This window comes from Lynx canadensis, chromosome B1 (genome assembly GCF_007474595.2).
Source record: "Lynx canadensis isolate LIC74 chromosome B1, mLynCan4.pri.v2, whole genome shotgun sequence".
Classification (NCBI taxonomy): Eukaryota; Metazoa; Chordata; class Mammalia; order Carnivora; family Felidae; genus Lynx; species Lynx canadensis.
The window spans coordinates 43804587-43827981 of NC_044306.2; the positions used below are offsets into that span (position 1 = coordinate 43804587).

Genomic DNA, 23395 nt, shown 5'->3' on the forward strand with positions numbered 1-23395 from the left:
TCTGACAAGATTTCATTATAATGCTATTGACAAGGACATTTCGTTATTTCTGTGACATACAGCAATTTAAGGTAATAATTCAACAATGACAGTATTGATAAATTTCTATGAATATCATACAATTTCTGAAATAACCTGTAACAGTAACATATCCACACACATGTAACCTAAGAAGGCTTATCATCACTTATTTGACAATGCTTCCCATGTAATTTAACATATCAAATACACGTAATTAGTTATACATCTCTCTTTTTATAAGAGACAAAACCCATGAGATTTTCCAAGGGTCATCTAGGAAATCTCAAAGTTAGTTTAAGGTCAAAAAGACTTCACTTAGAATCTGATATGGAGAAGTTGTCATGTCAGAAGGTTTGATCACTTGACTAAAGAAGATCACAGTCACTGTAAAACAATCCTTAGTCATCCACTTAACCAAAATCACAATTAAAAGATATCAAAGGCAAACACAGAAAGTTACATGGTTGTAAAACTTCTTAGCCTCTTACAATTAAGAAGACCTGGTTTTCTTCAATAGTCAAAGAACTGATCAACATAATATGAAGCACAAGAAATTATTTTAAAACACAAAATCTTGTTTTCCTAGGCATATTACTTACAAGGTAAAGAAAATCAACTTTTTTTTACAACTTCTTATTAAGAGCAAACCAAAAGAAACTTTGCTGTTTTAACACTGAGAGAAAATCAAATAATGGTTTTACATCAATGTACTATTATTACAAAGGCAAATTTTTTTTAATTAAAAACAATTTTGTTTAATAATAAATACAAATAAATCCATCCAATCTTGGCCAACTTTGACCAGAAAAAGAAAGATTCCTTTTCTAAGGTTCCTTTTCCACAAATCTTACAAAATTTTTTTCTTATATCCATTCAGTTTTTCTCCTACTCTTTTCTTCTTTCTCATTCTGGAACAACCAGTCCATTCTACTTTCCAGTAAAATTACTCTCTTCTTCCCTTAACAAAAACGCGTCCTTCATAACTTTCCTCACCAAAAATACATCTTACTTTCCCTGAATACAGTTTTTCTTTACTATTACCATTCCTAGTAGTTTCATTTACATATATTGATTATATTTTTAACCATCTGAAACCCAAATTTTCGGTGAAAAGTAGGAAGCAGACAATTGCAAACTCACATACTATCACATACTCAACATACTATCATAATATAGCAAGTTTAAGAATATATCATTTCTATAGACATGTCTTTTTCATAGTATAACTTTATCACACTTACTTATAGACCTAAATATATTCAGCTTTTCTATACCATATTAAAAATGAGATACCAAAAGTAAAATAAAATTAATGTTCAGCAATTAATGTCTCAATATTTCTCTAATTTGGAAATGATCTAGATGGTCAATAAATATCCATCTTTAACTTAGTATAGCTTTAATGTTTAAAGTTATGAAAAAGGTTTTGAAACTATTCTTAAGGAGAACTATCATAAAACAGAATGATCAATGAAAAGTTCATTTATAATCTTTTATTCCATTCATATCTATTTAATTTACTTGATTTTGATAACTATACTTGAATTACCCATGAAAATTTCATAAGACATTAACTAAACAAAGCTAGCCATCCATCATCTTAAGTTATTTTTCCTGTTGACCGATAAAGTAAGTAAAAAAAAAATCACAGAAGCAAACATCCTAAAGAATCTAAAAAGTTATTCATGATTCTTCTTTCTTTTCTAACTGCTGTGTTTGATGTGCACCAAGCAATTCCTTTTTATTATACATTTTGTTTTTAGGTTGGATTTATAGTTTATAATCTTAAACATCTAGTAGACACAAATTTGTCTGACTAGTAAACAGAGATAGAAAAAAACTTTGTATCTGCAACTCTGACAACTCTGAAGTAGTCAGAGTTTATCAATAAGTTTAGCAATAATTTTAAAGCTAGCTTTATTTACCAAAGATCATCCCAGATCATGTGAACTTAAAAAACAAAAAACAAAAGACAGGTTAGTTTCTATACTTCTGAATGTTAAGAAAACTTAATTTATGTAAGTGTTCATTGTCTCCAGACCAATTTTAATAGAACTCCATTAAGGAATTTTATGAATTAATTTGTTAATACCATCCAGAAGTAGAAAACTACCACACATCTAGAATATACATATATAAACATATATATGTATAACATATATATATGTATATATATATAAACATATATAGACAGATACAAACAGAGATCCTATAGCTTCCATTTCAAAATTCCAGCTATGAGTCAGTACAACAGTAATACAATCTCACTGGTTTATCCCCACTTTGTTTTTTCATCCAAACTGTGTTTCTGGCAAATGGACCAAGTTAAGGTTACCTGCCTACCAATAACTGTGGAGACTTTTTAAGATTTTCTTTTGTTGTGATAATGTAATATGAAGGCAATGAGCTAAATTTTAGGTGAGTGACTAGAAGACATCTAAGTGCTGTCTGGATGTTTCCAGCCCATGCATGGGCAAATCATCCAGCTCTATTTCCAAAGAGTCTTTTGTTTCTCTTCTGAGCCTTAGGTAGTCGCTCTCAGGGGTACCTGACTCCCTTAAGAGGCCCCAGTGGAGGCCAGGGCACCTACAATTCCAGTGGCTGTAGAAAGCCGAAGGGCTGAAGTGGGACGGGAAAGGCAGCAAGGGTGGACAGAGGGATGGAGAACATAGGGGCTTGAATAGGAACATCTCAAAGGAGTCAAAGGAACTAGGGCAGAAGACTGAAGGTGGTAAAAGGAGGAAGGAGCAGCAGCAGCAGTGGGAAGGGAGAGGTATTGGGAGTCAATCTGGGGAGATCTCAAGTTTCCCAAAATGGCCAACGAAGTTCCAAATTATCCTCAGCAAAATCATGCCAACAAGAAAGGAAGTAGGCCCAGCAGAAAGTCATCAGGAGTTTGAGAAAAGGGTTTCAGTTGACCGAGAAATTCCCCTGGGAGAAGTGGGATGCAACAGAAGAGAAGAGAGAGACCTCACAGAGAGAGTAAGGAAGAAGAGTCTTCCAGCCCAGGAAGTCAGGGAATAATCCCCACTCCCTACACAGAACAAGGAGCCAGGAAGACCTCCAGCCCAGCAGGTACCTTGCAAAAAAGCTTGCAACTTTAACCCAGCTTCAGAGAGTATAACCAAATCTTAAAAATCAAAATCTGTCCTTACCAGCTTCAACAGACATTTTTCTGAAGCAATAGTTCAAGAGTCAGATTCACCTATGGATCCCCAATCAATTAACCAGTAATAAAGACAAAAGCTTCAAAGATAGGTACATACTTAGGGCCCTAGGTGAGAGGTCTGAGGGTCCAATGATGAATCTGACCCTACCTAAGTCATGGCACCATGACTGCCAAAGAAAAAAAAATATCAATGACACTTTTTTTAAAAAGTTTAATTTTGAAAGAGAGAGTAAGCACGCACATGTGTGCACTCTTGCATAAGCGGAGGAGGGGCAGAGAGAGGAGATAGAGAATCCCAAGCAAACTCCTTGCTGTCAGTATGGAGCCCAATGCAGGACTCAGACTCACTAATCACTAGATCATGACCTGAGCCGAAACCAAGAGTCGAATGCTTAGCCAATTGAGCCACCCAGGTGCCTCTCAATGACGCCGTTAAAGATGGTAATGATGAGAGAGCAGAAGGCAAGCTGAGGGCAAAGCATAAGCCAACACCCTGTAACCCCCCACCATGTGGATATGTGTGACATTCCTCAGGCACTCCTGGCTGCCCAAGAACAGAGGAAAGGGAAAAACAAATGGCCAACTGATAGAGATCACAGGCAGAACATAAATCCGTATCAGTTTGCAACTGTCTTAATGATTTACAAGAAAAAAGCAATCTTATCAATAGCCAGACTTTCAGAAACCTATAGACTCAATTTCCTGGGATGCTAAAATTACCATCCCCTCCAGAACATACAAAATCTTATATAATCAGTCACTCCTCACACTTATAACGCAGCTCTTTCTGCCCACAGGTCCTGTTCCTGTGCTATAATGAAAACATCTTTTCGCACCAAAAAAATCTCAAGAATTCTTTCTCAGCCATTGGCTCCCAAACCCCATTTCAAACCACATCAGTAAGGCAGACTTTATTCAAGTCCATTGCACTGAGTGTAAGGACTACTGCAATGGGATTTCACAGTGGAGGAAAGAGATAAGAATTAACTCCAAATACAGCATGGACAAGTGGGAATTTATAGCCAAGGGGCAGGGTAGAGGGGTCAATGGATAGAAAATTACTAAGAGGAAACTTCAGGGGTGAGGGGGGTTCTAGCTAACACAACCTAAGAGATTCTTGCTTAAGACAAGCCAGGGTGATCAGACCTCACCTGGGGATGGTAAAGGATGAGGAACCTGGTTACATGTCCACAGTGATCAAGGGCAAGGGGGGTGGTGGTTCTTGTCAAACTGACTTAGCAGGGTTCTTGCCAAAACTGGATTTTACAAGAAAGTGCACTGATACACCTAGAAAGAAGGTCAGCAGCCTGACTGAAGTTTGGTCAAGCAAAGAATCTGTCATCTGCAGCAGAACTGGAGCAGCTCTACGCTTATCTCCAGGGATTATGGACAAGTCAGGGAGGCAATGTGCTAGCTGGTGATTTAGAATACGCCATTTAACGTTCTAAACTCCCCCTAGAGGCAGCCTGGACCAGCTTCCCGGTACTGTTTAGAGACGGAGAGATTGATGGTTTGCATGCAGAGTAATGAGCTACAGAGCCTGATTTGGGCTACATGACCAGAGTAGTATAAAAGATCCCTGTGTAAACCTGTGCCTGGGCTCCCATGAAAATAGATGCTACACACTATCTCAGAGGTTTGTTAAACTGAAGACAAAGCACATCTGTGCAACTGAGAAAGGACCCTGAGGGGCTTTGCATAAAGTTTTCAAACCCCTTGATTCTCTGCACTTTCTCTGTCCTGATGCACTGTATCATTTACCTTTATTAAAGGCAACTTGAATAAACTTGGGAGTAGCCTGTGGAGTCTTCAGTCCTTTTGATTCGTTCATCACTGCACTGTCTCCCCTTCTCTCTCCCCAACACGCGCACGCGCGCGCGCGCGCGCACACACACACACACACACACACACACACACACACACACACACCTCCCTCTAGTGGTGAATCCGAAAGATAGTTTGCTTTGCTCTGCTTATCTTCCTCTTTGGAAGTCACTGCCTACCCAGTGAGAGAGAATTCTACTATGCTTCTCCAGAAGCAAACTTGCCACTATGTGGCATTCACATAAATAACTAAATCTGCCTAATACTAGGGTTCAGGATTAGTAGGTCCGTTGGGCTTTCATTCTAAGCTAAATCCTCCAACCGAGCCCTTATCAATAATAAAAGTAACATGTAACCTCTCATTTAACTTACCCTTGTATTTAATTTTTAAATTTGCTCCTCACAGGCAGAGAAAGATGTGATCTCTTCTTTCCCACAACCCCCAGTTCCTGCCAAATACTCCATATAAGTGACTATGTACCCTCCTCCACAAGAAGGGTTCAATGGCTTTTACCAAATTCTCAAGGGAGACCCAAAAAGAGTTAAGACCACTATTCTAGAAGCAATGGAAGGAAAAAATAAGCATTTGCTACAATACAGTCACTCTTTTATTGAATGTCATAACTTCTCCATTATTACAGAGAATGTATCTGAGCCATTTTATTCTAGGCTATCTACCCTAACTTTTTTTCATTAGTAATCATAGCTTTGATAACCACCTTTTAAAGACACTCAAACAAATGCCTGGAAAAGTACCATTTGCCACCAAATCAAGAAGCATAGTAATGTAGAGTATACATGGCACATATATTTGGATCACCAGACTTCCAGTCAAATGACCTGGATTTGTGCCCCAGCTTGAACCATTACAAACTGTGATACTGAGCAAGGCAGTAACCTTCCTGAACCTTAGTATTCTTATGCATAAAATGAGGACAACAAACACTGCTCAAGAATTAAGTTGTTATTAACAATATGATAAATGAGATCAAGGTTGTGAAAATGTTTTGTAAGATGAAACCTATGCAAAAAATAAGGAACTACAGTGGATCCTTGAACAACACAGGAGTTCAGGGCGCTGACACCCCACACAGTCAAAAATCCACACATAATTTTTGACTCCCCAAAAACTTAACTACTGATAGCCATCACTGACTGGAAGTCTTACTGATAACATAAGCAGTCAATTAACACATATTTTACACATTGTATGTATTATATACTGTATTCTTACAATAAAGTAAGCCAAAAAATGTTAAGAAAATCATAAGGAAAAAATACATCTACAGTATTGTACATATATTTATTATATGTATAAGTTGACCCATCAGTTCAAACCCATGTTGATCCAGGGTCAACTGTATTATTTTATTGACATAATTTTAATTGATTTACATCTACAGGAAGGATGAGAAGAAAATATTTAGACCTATTAGATTTTTTTTTTTTTTACATAGTGACATCACTACATTGGAGTCAAGCAGGATCCTTCAGGAGTTTTGTGAGAATTAAATAAATACTATACCTAAAAGTACCTAATACAGTGCCTGGAACACCAAAAAAAAAAAAAGTGTTCAATAAATGTTAACATCCATCAAATACAGTAGAAGACTTCAGAAAGTCTGTCTGAAAATATCTGTCACATTGCCTGAAATTCTGCCAAGGAGACTCAAACCCTTTGGGTGAACATCCTCTTCTAGTAAAAAGTCTTACTCAAACTTGAGGATGCAAAAAAAAAAAATCAGGAAATCCTGTTAAAACACAGATTGCTATGACACCTCCCAAAATTCTGGTTCATTCTAGAGTTAGGCCTGTGAACTGGCATCTCTGACAAACTCTCAGCGGCTGTGGAGAGGTTCCAGGACTAGGCTTTGAGCAGCACTTCCTTAGACAGAAACACTTAGCATCCCTTCATTCATACCTCATTGTAAATGGGTCTATCGTGTGGCTTTTTTTTTCCTAGGATATCTCACTAAAGATATTAGAAGTTTTGCTGCGTAAGAAAAGGGAAAGATGGGAGAAGACAGGCCATAGGAAAGTTGGGTGATTCAGCATGCTTAAAAACTTGGCATTTCAAAAAGACAGCCAAAGAACACAGGTTACCAAGGTGGGATTAGGAGAAAACATGCCAAAATGCAGAGAAGGGATTAAAATGGGGATGTGAGGAACAGCTGGGTGGCTCAGTTGGTTGAGTGTCTGACTTTGGCTCAGGTCATGATCTCGAGGTTTGTGAGTTTGAGCCCCACATCGGGCTTGCTGCTGTCAGCCTGTCAGCAAAGAACCCGCTTTGGATCCTTTGTCCCCCTCTCTCTGCCCCTCCCCCACTTGCACATTCTCTCTCAAAAATAAATAAATTTTTTTTTTTTAAAAAAGGGGGGAGATGAGGGGCGCCTGGGTGGCTCAATCGGTTGGGCATCCAACTTTCGGCTCAGGTCATGATCTCCCGGTTTGTGAGTTCAAACCCTGCAAGGCTCTGTGCTAACAGCTCGGAGACTGGAATCAGCTTCAGATTCTGTGTGTCCCTCGCTCTCTGCCCCTCCCCCACTCGTGCTCTGTCTCTCTCTCTCAATAATAAATAAATGTTAAAAAAAAAATTTTTTTTTAAAGGGGGGTAGATGAGAGACTACTATTGTGTTCTACACGTTTGTGTCCCTCCCCCACACCAGAGAAACATTCATATTTTGAAACCCTCACCACGAGTGTGGTTGTATTTGGAAATGGGGCACAAAGGAAGTAATCATGGTTAAATAAGGTCATAAAGGGTGAGGTCCTGAGCTGACAACATTAGTGTCCCTATTAAAAGAGACACAAGAGAGCTTGCTCCTTTCCCACCCTTCACCCCCCGCACCAAGGAGGCCATGTAAGTGAACACAGCGTGAGAAGATGGCCATCTGTAACTCAAGGGGAGAGTCCTCGCCAGACACCAGCCCAGATAGCACCTTGATCTTGGACTTCTGGTCTCCATAACTTGTGAGAAAATAAACTTCCTTTTTTTAAGTCTCTGGTATTTTGTTATGGCAGCACTAGCAGACTGATACTAACTATTAAAGACTTCTTTACCTCTGCTCAATTGTTCCTTGGGCCTATCACAATTAAAAACTTTTCTTCTGAAATACAGCTTTCTGTAAATTTATTTTCCCTTGCCTTAATGTCAATGGAAACACCAAATAGTATGGCTTTTTCCACACTGCTACTCTTGTTATCCTCACCTTTTTATCCATCTACTAAACAATATCTAACTAAATATACTATTTAAATATACTACTTAAAATATACTTTCTTAAAAATATATAATATTTTTAAACCAATTACCAAAAAGCCAAAGTAAATTAAATTTCTTACTTGTTCTTTTCCAAGTGAATAATATGCTCTTTTCCTTCAGCTTGAATAATATAAGATACCTAAATGCACGGAGAAGGAGAAAAAAAACAATTAAAACACCATCTTATAAATTACTTTTCAAAAACAGGTATTTATAAGATACTGGAAATTATCCTGAATTAAAATAATTTAGCACTGACTGAAATTGTTTTATAGAACTTTATAACTGTTCTTAATAAAAATATACTCTGACAGGGGCACCTAGGTGGCTCAGTTGGTTAAGCATCCAGCTCTTCGTTTTGGCTCAGGCCATGATCTCGCAGTTTGTGGGATTGAGCCCCTCATCAGGCTCTGCGCTGGCAGCAGAAGTGTGCTTGGGATTCTCTCTCTCTCTCTCTCTCTCTCTCTCTCTCTCTCTCTCTCTCTCGCACACACACACACACACACTGATCACCCCTACCTTCCTTTAATAACTTATTGTGGGAAATCATCTGCATGTCCATCTAAACTCTTCTTAAATTCATTTATAATTCAGTTGTAACTTCAGGGATTATTTCTATTAAGTCTGTCCAAGTATTACCTCCAGTATAAAGTAATTCTTCCTTTTGTTTAAGTGAAATGAATTTCTTAGTTTCAAGAGATTATCTCTAGTTCTAACTATCCAAAAGTTGACATTTGTACGCTTTTATGATTTTGTATCTTCACACAGCTTACCACATTTCATCAATCCTAAATCACACATTTTTCCCCTCAAATGAACATCTCCTGAATTCAGGATGCATCATACAAAGGCAGAGCAGTCAAACTGGTAGGACTCTGTTTCTTTCTTAATTAGTGGTATATTAAACAATAGTGTGCCTTACAATGGACAGCATCTCAGAGCCAATGAACTAAGATAAGACAACTTGCACTTACACATCCTGAAGTTCATAGGATCCTCTTCTCTACCTCAAACAACTCTGAAACAACTTCCCCAGCAACTCACCACTTCATTAGTCGGAAGCATTTAATGCGACTGCTAGAAGCATGAGATTCCACTTTGCCTTAACTCTTTAACAAAAGAGAAAGTCATGGAGGGACTCAACAAATAATATTATTAGAAGTGTTCTCTTATTTTCCTCACTGTCTCTGGACTCTAAGTTAACATTTTGTCAAGAAATAGCATGATCCCCTCTTCTAGGGCTCATCAACATCTCAATTCGAAGGCCTAGACCAAGTTACAGAATCTGGCACTCTGCTTCCACATCTGAATGCGAGCCTGTGATCTACTTCGATCTCAACTTAGGCATCAAAAATACCAAGCTCCTAGTTACAAACTTCTGGTGACAAAAAAGACAATGGAAATGAAAGGTACAGCACAGAAAATATAGTCAGTAAAATGGTAGTAACATTGTTTGGTGACAGATGGTCACTACACTTAACATGGCGAGCACTGAGTAATGTATAAAATTGTTGGATCATAATACTGCATACCTGGCACTAATATAAAACTGTATGTTAATTATACTTCAATAAGAAAAGGATGAAAACTAAAAATAAAATGAAAGAAAGAAAGAAAGAAAGAAAGAAAGAAAGAAAGAAAGAAAGAAAGAAAGAAAACAACAAAAAAAAAATACTAAGCTCCTTCCATTGTCATAGCTTTGGCATGTGCTGTTCTATCCTCTCTGCTCTTGGTCAGTCATATGATATAAAATCACACCATCATGTCATCTGAGAAAAATTCTGAAGAGTCTGAGGATTGTTTCATAATGCTATATTCCTTCCCCAAATATCTGCCTGGATTGCTCATTCCCCTGCTTTACTCAAGGGTCACTTTCTCAGTAAGGCTTTTCCAGGCTTAAAAAGTACAAACCCTCTTACCCCACCCTTACCCTCACCCAACACTCGTTATCCACCCTGCTGCTATAATTTTCTCAAGAGCACGCATTACCACCTGAAGTAATCTACATCAATCTACCTTAGTTCTTTGTTTTTTGTCTCCTCCCCCAACCCCACTAAAATGGAAGCTCCATAAGAACATGGATTTTGTCTGTTTCGTTCACTGCCATAACCCTAGTGCCCAAACAGCACTTCTACTTCTCCAAATATTTATCCAGGCACATGAATGACATTTATTATGATCACAAGTATCTGTGTGCATAGTCACTGTGCTAAAGAGTGAAGAAGAGGAGACAAATAATGAAGCAAGTATACATTAATTCTATTCTAAGTCAAAACATAATCCAATGGCAGTATGTCCAGCTCAAAACAGAAACAAGGAAGAATTCTAAATTGTAGGGTTATTTATTCCTTACTTATAGAGAAGAAATGGGGTTGAATGATCTACCCTAGTGGTAGTACTTGGAGGGTACTAAACCAAAAAGCTCCTGACTCTCAACTCCAGTGTTCTTTTTACGAGGTCCAGCCCCTACACAATGTTCGAACTACCCTCTTTTTATGAATATATCAGCAATTCAGACATAATTAACAAAACTCTAACCCTCCTTATCTATTACTGTTAAATTACAGTACAGTTAAATTATGCTTCTATAAAGTTGAAGAACTGGCAAAATCAGTTGAAATCCAAACATTTTTTCTGAACTTTACAGTAGGAGAAAATAGTATAAAAAATAATTTTTGTGCATTGGGTTACAGTGTTCACAGCACAGTAATGTTTCTTCTGATATGGAGACAAAACACTTTTGAGTAAACACTCCCATATATGAAATATATACATGTAACATACTACTATTCTCCAGAGCCTGTGAAGATACAGTACGAAGTATTCTTCCTATCACACACTAAGAGAGGTTCATTCTTATTATTATGAAAAGACCACTGTAACCATCACCAGTGAGAAAAGGGTTACAAATCTGTATAATCAGGGGCACCTGGGGGGCTCAGTCGGTTGAGTGTCCGACTTCAGCTCAGGTCATGATCTCAGTTCATGAGTTTGAGCCCCATGCTGTCAGCACGGAACCCACTTGGGATCCTCTGTCCCCCTCTCTCTTTGCCCCTCCCTGCTCACGCTCTCTCTCTCAAAAATAAATTAAAAAACACTTTTAAAAAATCTATATAATCAGCATCCTAAACTGGTCATAGAATTTTATTTAACTGACTATTTCATTCTGTTATGTTTCAAGTTGACCATTTGTCTTAAAAAAAATAAGAAACTACTAAGGATCAATATATCACTTTAAGTAGAGTAATGGCCAACAGATATCAGTGCCATATGTATGGTGGTGCACTAATCACTGACCAACACTACTCACTGAACCAATCCCTGCTGAAAATAACACATCTATCTTTAAAAAAAAAATTTTAACACATACATATTTCTTAAGAGATAACTTGCCTGTTCTGAAAAGGGCCTAGGGGCTTCTCTTCGTTCTCTAGTTAATCTCCAAGGAGTTATAATTTCATAAGAAGAGAGATGTGAGGTCTGTTGAAAACCTACAGAAAAGGGAAAAACAAATATTATATAACAAATGAACCTGAAAAATTAAATGGTACCAAAATGTAATGGAAATCAAAAGATTTATGTCCAAATCACACAAAAAAAAAAATCACGTGACCTTCACATATATACCTGTGTGTGTATGTATGTATATATACACCATATAATTTTATACAAAAAAATAGCAATATACCTGATAAGTATGAAGGGGAAAAATATATTTCCTAAAAAATAATGTAAGTCTTCACAGTGCATACACAGCAATCATTTTCAAACAATTGTTTGCTATTAACTCTTTTTCTTAAAAGAAATCTTAAGATATAGACACAAGAAAAAAAAAGTGCTTTGGTGGGAAAATAGAAGGAAAGCATCTGGAGCCTAGCCCATTCACTCATCTCCCATTTTCCACCCTCATCCAACACAAATGAAATCCCAAGACGGTATTGGAATACCTATGAAACAGACCAGGACAATTACAGGGAAAAGTTGCTTTCAATGCCTGATGGATTAACTCTAATAAATATACACTTAACAATGTAGCAATTATCTCAAATGAAATTACTGCCACAAATCTGTCCTAAAAACTAAAACTTCTGATAAAATTTATTAACACTGAAGAACTCAAAACCATCATGCAGCCTTACTCCCAATTCCAATCCTGTTCACTTTACTGCACAGTAGAATCATATCTAAGTGGAGGTTGGGTTCTAAAGTCATCACTTGAGCAAAAATTGAGTATAACCAAAATTTCCCTAATTCCTTACAAGACTTCTCTTATTGGAGTCTGATACAAAGTCTCTCAATACATCCAACATAATATCTGATGGCATGTCAATTTTTTTCAGTGAATTTAATGAAGTAGATGGTTACACCTAAGGACCATGGATGAAAATTCCTTGTCTCTATATGTTCATATGTACCTAAACCACATCCAGTATGAGGAGGCTTCAGTCTAGCATATACAAACAGGAAGACTAATGCAAGAATAGTCACATTCTTCACTCAGTAGATCAATGTATGAAATAATTTCATTAAGTGGAATTTCTTCAACAAATGCCCAAAAAGGGGGGGTGGAAGGGTGAAAGAGCCTTATAATTTAAAGAGCCTTATAGGGGCACCTGGGTGACTCAGTTGGTTAAGGGTCTGACTTCAGCTCAGGTCATGATCTCATGGTTCGTGAGTTCGAGCCCCGCATCAGGCTCTGTGCTGACAGCTCAGAGCCTGGAGCCTGCTTCAGATTCTGTGTCCCCCTATCTGCCCCACCCCTGCTTGTGCTCTGTCTCTCTCTGTCTTTCAAAAATGAATAAACATTTAAAAAAAATTTTTTTAATAAATAAAGAGCCTTATAAATGTATGGATTTGTTGGATCCTAATTCAACAAATCAATAGAAAAAAACAAATTCTGAATCAGGGAAATTTTAACACTGCACAGATGTTTGATGATCTTGAAAAACTTAATTTTTGTATGTGTGATAACCATATTGTGGATAAGACTTTCTTTTTAAAGTCCTTATGTCTTAGAGATTCATTCAGAATATTCACAGACAAAACTGTATGTCTAGGATTTGTATCAAAATAATCCGGTGTATGTCTGAGGTAGGAGATACATACGAAATTATATTGAAGTTGGGTAAGGGGTACATGTGAGTTCACTCATTATTCTTCTCTCTACTATCATGTGTGTTTAAAATTTTCTAGAATAAAATAATTATTCTTTAAAGTAGTTACCTATAGGAAGTAGGATGAAGGGAAAGACATTTACTTTTCACTTCAATCAACTGCATTATAGCATTTATGAAATATTACATCATATCATATACACTACAAAATGTCATAAATAAACATGTAAATATCATAAGTAAACATACCAAACTTGCTGAAAGGAGTTATCACAATGGAATAGAACCAGAGAATACTGAGATAAGGACTTGGGGCTTTATTTCCTGCACTACTCTATATCTGTATTGTCTGAATTTGTTTTTACAATGAGTAATTCATAATCCCTGTATTACTTTTGAAATTATAAGGAGAAAAAAAGCATGTTTCTTCAATAAAGAAAAGTATAACCTATTTAAAGTACTAATTATCGGGGCGCCTGGGTGGCTTGGTCGGTTAAGCGTCCGACTTGGGCTCAGGTCATGATCTCACAGTCCGTGAGTTCGAGCCCCGCGTCAGGCTCTGTGCTGACAGCTCAGAGCCTGGAGCCTGTTTCAAATTCTGTGTCTCCCTCTCTCTCTGCCCCTCCCCTGTTCATGCTCTGTCTCTCTCTGTCTCAAAAATAAATAAACGTTAAAAAAATTTTTTTTAATAAAAAAAAATAAAGTACTAATTATCTAGCATCTCCCAAAGCTCCTTCCTTTTCATCAGCCTTACTAACCCCACACCTTAGAAAGAAGACTACAATCCTTCTTACCCGGTCTCCCTACTCCCACTCTCTTCCTTGAATCCAACCTGTGTGTTCATTTACCCATTAATTGTTTATGTCCCTCAGATTTCTCAAATACAAATGAAAATGAAGTATTTATAGCTTTCTCTAAGATAACACTGTATATACAAATGTCTATAACCTTGTCTAGTTTGAGATTTTAAAAGACACAACAGAAAAACAAATTGTATTCTATCCAATACAATACATATAATACTAACAGTTTTCAAACTCTTTACCCATCTTTAAACACCTTATGTCTTTATAATATGATATACTATCTAAATGTGGATTTAAGCCATTACATAAAAACACCAGAAATGGATTCCAATACTCACAAAAGCAACCATGAGCTTATCCAAGGCATATTTATAACATACTATGACAAAATATCATTCAGATATTTGGAGTTATTAATTGAGAACCATGACAAAAGAAATCCATGGCCTTAATACATGCCGGCTTCAAATCACTAGATAGAAACATCCTTAATCCCATCCACATTAATTGAGGTACAGGACTACTTCCTCACCCAGAATAAACCTTTCAATGACTTTTGGGTTTTTTTTTTAATTCCTAAAAATACAAGTTTCAATATTATCCTTAATAATTTCACTCTGGATCATGTTAATCTGTTCAACTACTAGGACAGTCAGTCACTCTAGAAGTGGTGTTGTTAACAGAACCAGACCCTTGTGCTCTCTAGCCAAAAGAAACTGACAAGGGGGGAGGCGGGGAGCCTGGGTGGCTCAATCTGACTCTTGGTTTCGGCTCAGGTCAAGATCTCACAGTTCATGGGATGGAGCCTCATATCGGACTCTGTGTTGACAGCATGGAGCCTGCTTGGGATTCTCTCTCTCCTTCTCTCTCTGCCCCTCTCACTCTCTCTTAAAATAAATAAATAAACATTAAAAAAAAGAAGAAGAAAGAAATTGACAAGAGGCCGAACAGGAGTTTCAAGCAAGGCTTTTATCAGGGGCTTCTGCAGGAGCAAAAGGCAGGGAACACAAGGCAAAGTATCCTTGGGCTAGCTCCCTGAAAAATGTCCAGGGAAAGTTTTTAAAGGGGCTGAGGCAGGAAAGAGGCGACATCTTAGCACATAGGGGCAGGAAAATACAGAAAGTTGGGCCCACAGGTAGTTGACAGACCATACTTCATACATGGTATGTTTCATCTGCATGTTAAGTTAAATTTTTAGCATTACATTGAGGAGAAAAGTCAGTGACAGGTCAGAGCTAGGTCCACTTGGCTCTAACTGGCCTGGTGTTTACAGGAGCATACAGGCTGTAAATTGGGTCCTGGAGCTTGTTACAAGCTTGTGGCTTTTGACTTCCTGATCACATGCAGCCACCTGCAAGCTGGACTAGAGAAATGGGTTATTGCCATTCGTGCTCTGAGAAGGTTCTGAGTTTTTCTGCAAGTTCCTGTTCTGTTTCAGTGGCACGAACAGTCGGCAGGAATAAAATTATTTTAGTGAGTAAAATAGATTAGAAGCTCTGTGTGACAAAAAGTAAATCATTGTGTATATTTATTTGCAACTTCCTCTGACTCTAGAATGATTTCAAAATAAAACCTTTTGAAAGTAAATCGTTATAGGCAAGAATACATATGCTAAGAGGCTCAGGCAACTGTTAAACTAGAAGCTAAACAATATGCAACTGAAGTTTTCTCATTACAACTCAGAACAAACATGACAGAGAAAAAGAAACATCTCAGAACTACAAATGCGCAGGCAGATAATTTAAAGAGCTTTCAATTTCAAACAGGTTAAATGACTTTAAAATGTCATATAGCTAGCTTCAGGCCAGGTCTCAAACTATGATCTTCTACCAAGACTGTTAGCAAAGAATAACAATCCAGTATAGGAAAGTAACATTCTTTCTGTCCTTTTCATTTTAAAATATAATTCTTGATAGGAAAAAAAACAAAAAAACAGCACCACAATTATCCTTTATTTTTAATAAGACTTCCAAAATTTTAGCAACCAAAAAAAACTTCTGTATGCAGAGCCATTATTCCAATACTGACTTCTTGGTTTTAAAATCCAAGGATCTTTCTGAGTCCCATAAGGAGTTCCAGAACATCATAAGAAATTGCACATATTTTTTTCCCAAATTCCTTTCTCTCTTTTTTTTTTTTTAATTCCAAATAGAGGCAACCTTCTCATGGGAACCAAAACAATATGTTCCCCATGTTACTATAAAGTAAGTATATGCACATTATTTGTATAAAGCTTCAACCTCATCACTGCTGACATTTGGGACCAGAAAATTCACTGCTGTGGGGGGCTGCCTTGTGCAATGTAGGATGTTTAGTAGCATTCATGGCGTCTACCCACCAGATGCCAGAAGAACCAACAGTGTGACAGCTAAAAATATCCCCCACATGCTTTCTGTGGGCAAAACTGCCCCCAGTTGAAAATCACTGGTATAAAGATATAGTTCACAATGAAAATACAAACCTATCAACTAGATGGAGAATACAAATTTGTTATTTTAGAATTTGACAAATAAGCACACTGTCAAAAACCACATTACCGGGAAACATGGGCTAGAGACAAAAATAAGAGCTGAAACATGAAACTTAGAGTCTTAAACTTAGTGAAAGAAAAGAAAGGATGTTAGTTGCACTTTTCTTCCTCTAGCTCCTTAGATCTTTCTATGAACTCTGTTTTGGAGAAAGTCTATGTTTCATAATAGTAACTGTAGTAGAGGGCAACAAGTTAAAAGAATTGTACTTAATTGCAAAGCAAACAAACATGGGCTTTTCTCCTTTCCTTCCTGCCTATTATATAAACAAACAGCCACCTTTAAGTATTTTCACTGTAGAAGATAAACCCAAGTGCCACATATAGTACAAACAAAATACTTCTGTTGCCCAAATTATTTCTTGAAGAGAAATTATTGTAATTAGATCCATAAAACACTGTTATTTTGAGCCACATATTTCCATCTCATTCAAAAGGTCAATCCCAAGTGTGTATATATATATATGATATATATCATATATTAATAACTATATTTTAAAAATTATAATTGCCACTGCTATGTCCTACCTTTTTACATTTTTTGAGTGTTGTAATTTCTTTCCACATTTACTTGTCTTCACATTTAAAAATAAACAGGGGCACCTGGGTGGCTCAGTCGGTTAACTGTGCAACTGTTGGTTTTGGCTCAGGTCATGATCTCATGGTTTGTAAGTTCCAGCCCCTCAATGGGCTCTGTGCTGACTATGCAGAGCCTGCTTGGTATTCTCTCTTCCCTTCTCTTTCTGCCCCTCCTGCTCACTCACTCTCTCTCTCTCTCAAAATAAATAAACTTAAAAAAAAATCTAAAAAAAAAAAAAATGCCCCTTTGGGAAAACCACCAACCACTTATAAGATTTAATGCCCTCAAGAACTTAAGTTCCTCTAGCAAGGAATTTAAGTTTTTTGAGACAAAGGATGATATATCTAGTAAGGATGATAATCTTATTGATCATATGTTTCCTACCCTGGTACAGGGTTGAGTAAACGACTTTTTACCTTTATATCTATACATACATAGATTTCCTAATTGTTAATTATCATCTACAACCTGAATTATGCTTTATTTTCAAGATTAACATCTTTTATATCAATTTTCTAGAAATCCACATGGTCCACATATTTGTCATTTTAGGGGCAATGCTATATTTCTTTTTTTTTATATGAAATTTATTGTCAAATTGGTTTCCATACAACACCCAGTGCTCATCCCAACAGGTGCCCTCCTCAATACCCATCACCCACCCTCCCCTCCCTCCCACCCCCATCAACCCTCAGATTGTTCTCAGTTTTTTTTTGTTTTGTTTTGTTTTGTTTTTTTTGTTTTTTTTTTTAAATTTTTTTTCAACGTTTTTTATTTATGTTGGGACAGAGAGAGACAGAGCATGAACGGGGGAGGGGCAGAGAGAGAGGGAGACACAGAATCGGAAACAGGCTCCAGGCTCCGAGCCATCAGCCCAGAGCCTGACGCGGGGCTCGAACTCCCGGACCGTGAGATCGTGACCTGGCTGAAGTCGGACGCTTAACCGACTGCGCCACCCAGGCGCCCCTGTTCTCAGTTTTTAAGAGTCTCTTATGGTTTGCCTCCCTCCCTAACTTTTTTTTTTCCTTCCCCTCCCCCATGGTCTTCTGTTAAGTTTCTCAGGATCCACATAAGAGGGAAAACATATGGTATCTGTCTTTCTCTGTATGGCTTATTTCACTTAGCATCACACTCTCCAGTTCCATCCATGTTGCTACAAAGGGCCAGATTTCATTCTTTCTCATTGCCACGTAGTATTCCATTGTGTATATAAACCACAATTTCTTTATCCATTCATCAGTTGATGGACATTTAGGCTCTTTCCATAATTTGGCTATTGTTGAAAGTGCTGCTATAAACATTGGGGTACAAGTGCCCCTAGGAATCAGCACTCCTGTATCCCTTGGGTAAATTCCTAGCAGTGCTATTGCTGGGTCATAGGGTAGATCTATTTTTAATTTTTTGAGGAACCTCCACACTGTTTTCCAGAGCGGCTGCACCAATTTACATTCCCACCAACAGTGCAAGAGGGTTCCCGTTTCTCCACATCCTCTCCAGCATCTAGTCTCCTGATTTGTTCATTTTGGCCACTCTGACTGGCGTGAGGTGATATCTGAGTGTGGTTTTGATTTGTATTTCCCTAATGAGGAGCGACGTTGAGCATCTTTTCATGTGGGCAATGCTTATATTTCCTTGAATGGTTGTACTGTACACTGCTTAGCCACCCTCTCAGGTAGCTGGGATCAGAGCTTCTATTCACAACAGGATTCCAATGTGTCAATGAAGCCAATGGAACAGGCTCTCCAGGGGTCTACTTGCACGAGGGTTTTAAGGAGCTACAAAAAGGAAAGGGGGGAAACCTCCTAAAATGAGTAAAGACCTCATTAAAAGAGAAATGTGTCAATGGGAAAAAGGCATTTCCCTTATTTGGGAGTGGATTTTGTCCTACAGTATGACAAATGTCTGGCAGTGGCATCGCTTACCTATAAACTAAAATACTCTAATCCTTAAGATAAATATAAACAAATACAAAAACAACTGCAGATTTAAAAACTAACCAAATTGGGGCACCTGGGTGCCTCAGTTGGTTAAGCGTCCGACATCGGCTCAGGTCATGACCTCGAGGTTTGTGGGTTCGAGCCCCACATCGGGCTCTGTGCTGACAGCTCAGAGCCTGGAACCTGCTTCGGATTCTGTGTCTCCCCCTCTCTCTGCCACTCCCCGGTTCATGCTCTGTGTCTTTCTGTCTTTCAATAATAAATAAATGTTTAAAAAAAATTTTAAATCTGACCAAATTAAGTGAACTTCTCAGGTTTCCTAACTCGCTCTTAAAAGGTCTGATTCAAGCAGTATCTCATGCAGGATCACTTCAGAAAAATGACTAGACTAAAATAACAATGTCGCAAAATGTAAAAGAAACTAGAATAACCTCTCAATATACAAACAAGACCATACAATTAGATTTATTTATGAGGCAGTCCTATAGCACTGACTCTAAGGATGGCATAACTCCAAAACTCTGAGATATACTACGTATCAAAGGGGGAGAAAAATACCATGAGGCTATAGTTATGTCATGTATCAGTGCTTGTGCATATTCCAAGAAAAAGCTTTCAATTACTTAGAGCTTGCATATTTGGGGAAATTTTCTAATAAACCAGGATTTTTAACAAAAAGCAGATATAAAGTCAACTTTGGTAAGATAAAATTCAAAATTCTTTTTGAAAACTATTTTGAACCCGGCAACTTGTTTTGTATATATTTTAATTATAAGAGTTTTATTTTTTACTTAAAGTTGGAAAATCAGACTATCTTTAAATTTAGAAGACTGCATTCTCCGATACAGCAAAAACACAAAGATATCAAATTCAAATAATTTGCTGGCACCCAAAAACAAAATGAGTATGGACTTAAGCTCTTTCTACATAGTTCGTTTTATAGTGATTCACCATGAGTAAGCTTTAAAACTCAACGTATTTAGAATGCTAGTCTTAAAAAAAAAAAAAAAAAATTCTAGGGTCTGCATCATAACTACTACCTTAAAAGAGAAAATCAGAAAAGGTTTCACACCCAATTCCCTTTGTTATTTTTTCACAATGATACAAAGTTACCTTTGTCAGCCTCAGTTTTGTTTTTTTTTTTTTTTAAGTTTACTGTAAGTGTCAGCCCTTTGGAATTTATACTGCATTTCCTCATTGACATGTTACAAATGATCCTACCAAAGGCTGTTTAGCTTTTAGTGTTACTAATGTGTGGGTGGTACTTACTGAGTCCTCAAATTCTTCATTAGCAGAAAATGTTTCAGTGCATGTTTTAAACATCCTGTATTGCAAAAATTTAGTCAGCTGATTTTGGAAGAACATTCCCCTAGGGAAACATGAGTTGACTCACTGCACACTATTACAAAGGCCTCTCAAATGGTCTCTCACAGCCTCCAGTCTCTCCCTCCTATATTCTGTCCTCTACTGCCTTTGCCAGTTATCTTAACCGCAAATCTAGTTATATCACACCCATATTTGAAACCCTTCTTGCCCAAAGAACTTCTTGATAAAGTCCAAACCTCTTAGCATGAATAGAAGGCGCTCTCCAACTGGTACTAACTTATCTTAGTTTCTTCCTCGCCTCCCTTTCATGTAGACTGCCTGCAGACATTCTCATCATTCCCTAACAAGTCATGTTCTTTCATCCTTCCATATTCTTGTAAAGTTTTTTCCCCTTAGAATGAACTCATATCCTTTTCCTTGAACATTCCCTAATGTACATGAGTTCAAATACCACTTACACTATAAAACCTCCCCTGAGATTTTATATATCGCCCAGAAAGTCTTAGCACATTTACTCACCTTTGTCCCTCCATAAGCATTAAGCATGTTGTTCATAGGAGTTCGATAAATGTTGACTAAATTTTGAAAGTATACCCATGCTTAAATGAAGGGACTGGCCATAAATTGTTAAAGCCACAGTTAAAAGCCATAAGGGTTTTCCATTCATCTATATGCAGGTATGCAATAATACCTACATTAATATTGGAGCACCTGGGTGGCTAAGTTTGTTAAGTATCCAACTCTTGATTTCGGTTCAGGTCATGATCTCACCATTCATGGGATCAAGCACCACGCTGGGCTCCAGGCTGACAGCTGATAGAGCCTGCTTGGGATTCCCTCTCCCTCTCCCTCTGCCCCTCCTCTGCTCACATGGGTGCGCATGTGCTCACGCTCTCGCCCATGCTCTCTCTCTCAAAATAAATAAATAAACATATACTATATATAAATAAACATATACTATATATAGTCCTATTTATATTTGCAAACACTGAAAATCATGGATTACTAAAACTCCAGATGGGTAATATACTACACCTTACCTACTGATAAATGTTAACCATCTAAAAAAGCACAGCAGAAACAGTCTTAACCAAAAAACATATGGTGTCTTCCCATTCAATAAAGTTTTAGTATTTAGAGCTTCAAAATTCCAACATTGGGGCAAATTTACTTAATTGGAAAAAAAAAGTAAGAAAAAATTTAATTAATTTCCTGAAGGTCAGCAGTCCTACATTGAAATCTTCTATCATCACCTTTGCACAACTCTCAAGGCAACGATTCAGTAAAAACCCTCATTCTCCATACTTTAGGGCTAATAAAGGAAATACAGCCGTGCAAACAATAATTTAACGCAAGAGCCAAAATAAACAAAGAAGTTGTTTCCAGAAACAAGCTAGAGTGTTAGCAATTTGTTTCCACTATGTCTGGGCATCTCCAGTATAAATACCTTACATATTCAAGGGAAGTTTCACAATTCAAAGGCGACCTCACATAAATGATTTAATTCTTACGGTAATCCCGTGAGTTAAGCAGAGCAGGGATTATTTTTACGGATTTAAGACATTATGAACCCAGTAAAACCACAGATAAAAGACTGTTTGGCTATACAAACACAGCACCTCGCTTCCAAAAAGAAGTACTCTTTGCTACAGCAACAAAATGGCCCAAGACAAATGGGCGATCCCCCTTTATTCCATCACTAAATTTAGCTCTGTGAACCTACAAGGGACTCCGCTATTAAAAAGAACGTCAAAATTTCAAATTATGATAACCTGGAGCAAAAGTTCCATCTCCCAGTCTATTTCCGAGTGACATTAACTCTACAAGCAAAACGAAGCTCCATTTCTCAAAGCAGTTCAAACAAGAACACACCCTCGGCGCGCACTCAGACTCCAAAGCTTTCAGCCGACTCCCTGAGGTCAGAGTAGGTCCCAGAGAAGTCCCAAGAGAGTCTGGGGGACCCAGTTATGACGAGATGGGGGTGGGGCGCAATGCAAAAAGCTCCGCCGACCAGGAGACGGAGATAGAGGAACCAGGCAGAATACTGACAAGAAGGGTCTGGGGCGCCAAACCCCGAGCTTCGGGTCTGAGCACTGTCCACACACAAGCTGGAGTGGCTCCGCCTCCCGACCCCAGGTCCAGTCCCCAGCCAGGCCCCTCTGCTCCCAGACACCACAGGGTAACTCCGAGCGTCCCAGCCCTAGAAACAGAAATCTCAGAGGTCCCTGGGGGGAGGCGGACACCCACCTGGCCGAGCCCCACCGAGGACTGGGCCCACCACGCCAAACAACAGCAGCCACCGGAAGCGGAGGACCCCAAAGGGCGAGCCCGCGCCCGATCCCATCGCGGCAGATTCCGCAGGTTCCACTCAACACTCGGTCGCTTCTGCCTCAGCGTGCTCCATCATTTCCCAACCCAGACGGGGCCCCAGAGCTGGCCGAGATGCGCGCGCCTGGAACGAGCACGCGCTCGGCACTGACGCAACTTGGCTCCAGTCCGAGCTCGCTCCCGGCATCGCGCTCGCTACGCTGACGTAAAGAAAAATCCAGTTGCCGGCGGGAGAAGGGGATTTCTGTCCCAGCCGCTAAAACCCTCACTAGCCTACCCCGCCCATTCATACTAACTGCCCCGCCCACTACCATTTATGCCCCTCCCCCTCCGCTTCCAGGCCCGCCTACTTTGGGCGTAGAAGGACCTAATTGGAGGAAGTACCCGGAGGTGGAGCGCAAGACCCAGAAGCGGAATTGAGGAAAAGCGAAGGGCAGCCCCGCCCGCTGCGCAGCCTTTTCTGATTGGTTTGCGGGCATTGGGCCGAGCACACCCATTGGC

At 38.5% G+C, this 23395-nt stretch overlaps 1 protein-coding gene across 1 annotated transcript in view; it reads right to left on the minus strand.

The window, feature by feature from the left end:
- The window catches only part of ADAM9 (ADAM metallopeptidase domain 9), a 147088-nt gene extending 123981 nt beyond the window's left edge, over positions 1 to 23107 (minus strand). The window contains 3 exon segments of the mRNA XM_030312588.1: positions 8357 to 8415; positions 11670 to 11767; positions 22814 to 23107. Coding sequence (XP_030168448.1) covers positions 8357 to 8415; positions 11670 to 11767; positions 22814 to 22910 — 254 coding nt within the window. The 5' untranslated portion in view covers positions 22911 to 23107.
- Positions 23108 to 23395: the final 288 nt, after the last annotated feature.